The following is a 6,364-nucleotide window of genomic DNA, read 5'->3' as shown; positions in this document are numbered from 1 at the left end:
CACTGTGAAGGTCGGTCACACACACACACACACACACACACACACACACACACACACACACACACACACACACACACACACACACACACACACACACACACACACACACACACAGAAGCTGCACATCATGTACACGGGTGATGCATACGTGTGCAGTGCACAGATCTGGACACATACACACACAAGCCGAGGGAAGGTAGGCTCACCTTTTATCCTACTTTTTTTTAAGAACACATACTGTACATTACATTAACATGGAGATATATTGTACTGTAATTCTGACAAAGAAAAAGAAAAGACAAACTAATTCCCAATATTTTCTCTCATTTTCTTCCTTACTTCTTGCTGAAATGATATGTGTTGCACATAAAAAATACTGCAAATGCATTTCGCTATTTCAAGTATATTACACATCTGCAGCCAGGCGACTGCACATTCTGTTTTACGACCCAGATATGTTGCATAGCAAAACATATGCATTTTAGACAGCAACGCTGAAATACATTTCATCGCTCACGAATGGATTTTAATCACAGAATTTAAATTATGCGACAGCTCTTTCAATATCCCCCCCCCCCCATTATAAATATACCTATATACCAAAGAAGGAAAATCAATGTCTAAACACAGTTCATGATGAATACAAATGAGTCCAATGTATGTAAAACCGCCAAAGTCTGATTTGGACATGTCCCAAAAATATACAAGAGTATTAATGACATGTTGTATATGATTTATTTCACAGTGTATCTCAGGATGCACAGACCCCAGCACGCGCTTGCATGTGCGCATGACATGTGTGCACACAAACACACACACGGCACGCACACATACATGCATGAACGAACACACACACACACACACACACACACACACACACACACACACACACACACACACACACACAGCACACACACACAGCACACTCATACATACACGGATGTCCGATGAGCACACCAGTTTAGTGTGCAGGTGATTTTACTGAAGAAAATGTATGGGGATATAGCTAGTCTACAATTGCATCACATACAGTACATACGATATGAGCCACGTCAGTCAACAATGTACCCATGTCACTCGCACGGTCACCGTCGTCCCCAGTCCGTCCAGTCACCTCGTTCACTGGAGAAGGTGTCGCATCCAAATGAGTTTGTATATCAATCCCACAGAGTCTCATGCTGTTGCAAAATGTCTGCTCAATAATCTGGAGTTGATGTAGGCTAGAGTGTAGCTAGTTTTACTGTACCACATGTACACTAGGACACACGTGGCGGCGGTGGCTCAGGGGTAGAGTGCCTGGATGGGAACCGCAAGGTTGCCAGTTCGAACCCGGGCTCCCCCAGAGTTACTGTCGAAGTGTCCTTGAGCAAGACACTGAACCCTTAATTGCTCCCGATGTGCTAGTTGGTGCCTTGCATGGTTTCCGCTGCCATCGGTGTATGAATGGGTGAATGTAATGCACAATCTATGTAAAGTGCCTTGGATAAAGGCGCTATATAAATGCATCATTTACCATTTACACAAGGGGGCATGGCTGGAATCCCCAAGAATCTTCCTCTTTACAAACGAGCACAGTCATCCAGCAACTCTCTGTTGTAGTTTGTAATAAACCTTGGATGGATCCACAGCAGTGGTGGTAAAGAAGTACAGGGGGGCGGGTGGGGCTCTGAGTTTTTAAGAGTCCTTGTCATGAATTTTAAGCAAAGCCATTAGTAAAGAAATGTCCACGAGATGCCCTCCCCAAGAAGACAGATGCTGGCACACAAAACAATACAAAGTAGTTCAAAACCAACCACAAATGTTCTTTACAGGTGTGTTGCCATGATGCTCTCCTCTCAGAGAGTTCAGAGTGCTATTGGACCAAATTGAAGAGCCGAGGGTGTTTTACTGTGGTGATGGGAGGGTTTCCAGGGGTTTGCAGTGAAGGTCAGGGCTTTGTGTTTCAGTGATGAGCGTTGCAGTGGTGAGTGGACGTGATGGTGTAGCGATTGGCCTCAGTCCCTGTTGCAGCATAGATGTCGATAAACCTGCATGACAGTGGGCAGAGGAAGAGGAGGGGAAAACAGGGGGGAATTAGAGTTTGAAGCCATTTCACCCTATATGATGTCTCTTTACCTCATTACCAGGTGCCAGGAACGTTGTGCTGGGCTGAGCTTATCAGTCTTTTCTGTATCTGCTATCTGTCTGTTATGCTAAAGGAAAATGTATAGTTTGTTGAATTTCAAAGTGTGTATAAAAGAATGAAAAGGTGTCAATGTGACACAGAAAACAGTTGAGCAATAAAGTATAAATTAACCTAAAGGGCCTTCCATACCAAGAATGACAGCTAGGAAGATAGCTATTTAACGCTATCGATGTGATCATCCACACTGATGAACGATAACATTCTGTCAACATGTTTAACGTTGTTGAACATGACATCCTGTAAATGGTGCATTTATATAGCTCCTTTATCCAAGGCGCTTTACATAGATTGTGCATTACATTCACCCATTCACACACACATTCATACACTGATGGCAGCGGAAACCATGCAAGGTACCAACCAGTATCAGGAACAATTAGGGATTCAGTGTCTTGCTCAAGGACACTTCGACACTGACTCTGAGGGAGCCCGGGTTCGAACTGGCGACCTTGCGGTTACCATCCGGAAACTCTACCCCTGAGCCACCGCCGCCCTGTAAATCTAGATGGAGTTTGATTGGCTGTTGAGTATTTCTATCGTTCATCAAATCGCTCTGAAAGTGTTGGAATTGTGATGGTGGACTACACCATTCATTTTTTGTCTCCACCAGGCCGAAGGCATGGGGAGAGAGTATGTTTTGCACTCCGTCCGTGTGTGTGTGTGTGTGTCCGTCCGTCCGTCCGTCCGTCCTTCCGTCCGTCCGTTACCAGCTAATCTCCGGCACCGTTAACCCGGTCGATGCCAAACTTTGCACACACACTCCCTTGATGCCAAGGACAAACCTTTGACCTGCATTTTCCGCATCTGCCTTTTATAGCGCCACCAGGAGGCCGACTTTTGTAAAACACATTTTTTGATATTACTCCTCCAGATTCTGTCCAAAAATCTCACAAATCGTTACACAGTATCTCTATGGTCATGTGCTCAAGTCGGATCTGTCCGATATTTCATATTCCATCCTAATTGGCTATAATTAGCTTTCACAGTTTGCAAGATTGCCCCGTTTTGAACAAAAGCCTCAAATCATGAACGCAGCGTGCAATTTACGTGAAATCTTTCACACATTTTCTTACTAGGCTGAGGAATATATCCCACCCTTTTCACATTGGCCTGTTATAGGTTGATTTTTGAAAAACACATTTTTGGAACAAAATGCCTCAAATCATCCAATTGCCATCAAAGGCAAACATGTTTATATTACTCCTAAACATTTTGCCAAACATCTCACACAGTCCTATCCTCCTGGTGGAGACCTGTGCCCAGAAGGGCACTTTTTCTAGTTTCCCTTTCTTTTTGTTCTTTTGACATTTTTGGATTTGTTTTTAAAAGGTTCACCTATAATGACATGCCCAAAATAGGAACGTCTGTTTGAAAGTGGTTAATGCTAGTTTAATCATCCGGCTGACAGTCCAATTTAAACCCCACCTCCACAGTCCCATTCTCAACAGAACTGGTCACAAATGGGGCTCAGAAGGGCTGAAGCCTTTCACAGTTGGAATCTGTACAGAAGTGGGCTGTTATTATGACTTATGATGAGAGACCCATGATTCATACCCATGATTTTCACGGCACAGGATCAGCATGACATGTCACACTCACACAGCTCTGTGGTGGAAAATGGGAAATTGAACTTTCTCCACTAGCTCTAGGTCTTATAAAATGTGCATGATTGGAAATCAGAAATATACAGTTGGGTGCCACCGATATTGTCCCTTATCATTTGACCCATTTAGGCCTGACCTCAACATTTTAAAAAATCCTTCTAAATCCTCCAGTTTTCTGAAATAAATGTTTTCACGATTTAAAAAAAAAAAGCAGACCTACAAGCTCGTAGCGCGCCACTCGGTGGCACGCTATGAGCTTGTAGATCTGCTATTTTTCAATAGCTAAATTATAACAATGTTTAAAACACCAAAAGGGGTTCCCGCCCAAAATGGGTTAACTGTCCTTTTGCGCAGATCACGCAAACCTCAGCAAAAAGAAAAGGACAATATCGATGGCACATATCACATACCAGCGGCAGTGGCTCAGGGGTAGAGTGGCTGGATGGTAACCGCAAGGTTGCCAGTTAGAACCCTGTGGGCTCCCCCAGAGTTAGTGTCGAAGTGTCCTTGAGCAAGACACTGAAACCCTAATTGCTCCTGATGTGCTGGTTGGTGCCTTGCATGGTTTCCACTGCCATCGGTGTATGAATGTGTGTGTGAATGGTTGAATGTAATGCACAATCTATGTAAAGTGCCTTGGATAAAGGCGCTATATAAATGCACCATTTACCATTTACAAGTACACACCCCTGTCTTGTCGGTTTCAGTGAGAACGTCTGAAGCTGGTGACATTATTATTGGCTGCCAATGGTTCTGTGTACAGTGGTGACCTCATGTTTATGTATTGTCTTGGTGATATATGTTTATCTGTGCTATGTGTTTTGTTGAGGGTGTTTTGAACAGATCTGTGAAGAGATATTTGGTGTAATCGGTCATTTAAAACACAATTCATGCCACCTGTTACAATAGAAACGCTGTGCAGGTACCAGAGATCAGGCACAGGTAGTACCTGCTGCTTAAAACGTAACCTGACATTCCTGGCACAGATTGGGTTTTAATAAAAAGATTGATTAATAATCAACCCCTAATTTGGGCATCTCATCACAGGCAATAATAAAAAAAAATAGCTGATCTAAAAGCTCACAACAATTTTGTGAGCTTGTAGATCGGCTTTTCATAATCTTTGCACGACATCGTAGTGACTATAAGGCTAAGTATAAAATAGGGCTCACGTAGTTAATGGGTTCATTTATATACCACTTTTTCCCTTCAAAACCCTGCTTCTCAATTATTCGATGAATGGAAAATATAATCAATAGAATAATCACTAAGGAAATAATAATCAATAGTTGCAGCCCTGAAAAGCACTCAGTTACTGTAGGCTCACCTGCTGCACGTAAGCTTGGGGCAAACCTGAATGCAACTAACCGACCTTGACAATGGTTTCCAAGGGAACAAAGCTCAACGGAACATACGGTAAGTCCCCAAGTCATACCTATTATTACATTTGAGAGAATTCCACACCCACAATGCAAATAAGAACAATGCAAGTTTTATCGCAGCCTTGTGCGCAGGTGGCCAAGTCATAGACAAGTGCCATTCACGCCTGTGCTTTGTGGCCGTGATATGTCACCGACTCTACATTTCCACCCAGTGGCGTGCAGACATTTAGAGGGGCAGGTGCTCAAGTGAAATATAGTGTGAGATTTATAGATAGATTTTGGGGCCTAAATAATATTTTAGAAGCTTTTTATCAAGAATTGATCAATGTCACCATGGTCCACATACTGTACAGTGTACAATGTACAAAAATAAATAAAAATAAAAATATATATTTTTATTTTATTTTATTTTTTCAAAATTTGTCCAGAGGGAAAGGGACAGGGGGGTGCTCTAGCACCCCTAGTGTCTATCTGTGCACGCCACTGTTTCCACCCAAGCTTGGTGGGTCTTGGTCTACTGGCCAATCACAGCGGGGCTTTCTGAGAACTGCGGTGAGCACGGAGCGCTCGCTCTCCCTATAGTTTACCTACCTCTCTCTATCGCTCGATTACAGAGCGACCACACAACCTGCTCGCAGCACGGACAAAACACGGTCAGTCGTCAAACACACATTGCGAGCTCTCAGGAAGTCACATGGTTTGACCAAACATTTGGACAAAACACAGTCAGTGGCCAAAAACACATCGCTGTCGGACTTTGTTCAAAACGTACCCTTTAACGTACTCTCTCCGAACCATAACTGGCTGCCTGAAGCCCACTCCTGTGTCCTACCTGCCAGTTCTTGCAGGAATTGCCCCGGCCGGCCTCCGACGAGAGGCTGCTACCATCAAACTAGCAAGGAAAGCCAAAAAACACGACTGGCACATCCTACACAACACTACAGTGGAAATAGAGCCTCCAAACAGACTCAAGTCCCGCCACCCTTACAACAAGGCGGCACAAGACATGTTTCGTTCCATCCCGGAGGACTCATCCACCAGTGTATGGCTGGCGGCATCTTGGAAGCAGGAGTGGGAGTCTGCTGGGCCCTCCCGTATGCACCACTACATCCTTGACCCGGGTGATGGTGTTGAAGGAGAGGACCTGCCACGCCGGCAGTGGACCCTACTGAACCGCCTGCGCACTGGAGTCG

The 6,364-nt window shown here is 44.2% G+C and overlaps 1 protein-coding gene across 3 annotated transcripts in view; it reads right to left on the bottom strand.

The window, feature by feature from the left end:
- Window positions 1-1,258: 1,258 nt before the first annotated feature.
- Window positions 1,259-6,364, bottom strand: part of tafa5l (TAFA chemokine like family member 5, like) — a 59,591-nt gene continuing 54,485 nt past the window's right edge. For 2 of the 3 annotated variants that reach the window (XM_079529893.1, XM_079529891.1), the window contains one exon: window positions 1,259-2,027. In XM_079529893.1, the coding sequence (XP_079386019.1) occupies window positions 1,995-2,027 (33 nt within the window). In that variant the 3' untranslated portion in view covers window positions 1,259-1,994. The remainder of the gene's footprint in view (window positions 2,028-6,364) is intronic. The other variant, XM_079529892.1, reaches the window with a different exon arrangement.

Source organism: Electrona antarctica (genome assembly GCF_951216825.1).
Source record: "Electrona antarctica genome assembly, chromosome: 2".
Lineage (NCBI taxonomy): Eukaryota > Metazoa > Chordata > Actinopteri > Myctophiformes > Myctophidae > Electrona > Electrona antarctica.
Note: the sequence above shows the minus strand (reverse complement) of the source record. Positions and strands in the feature narration are given on the sequence as shown.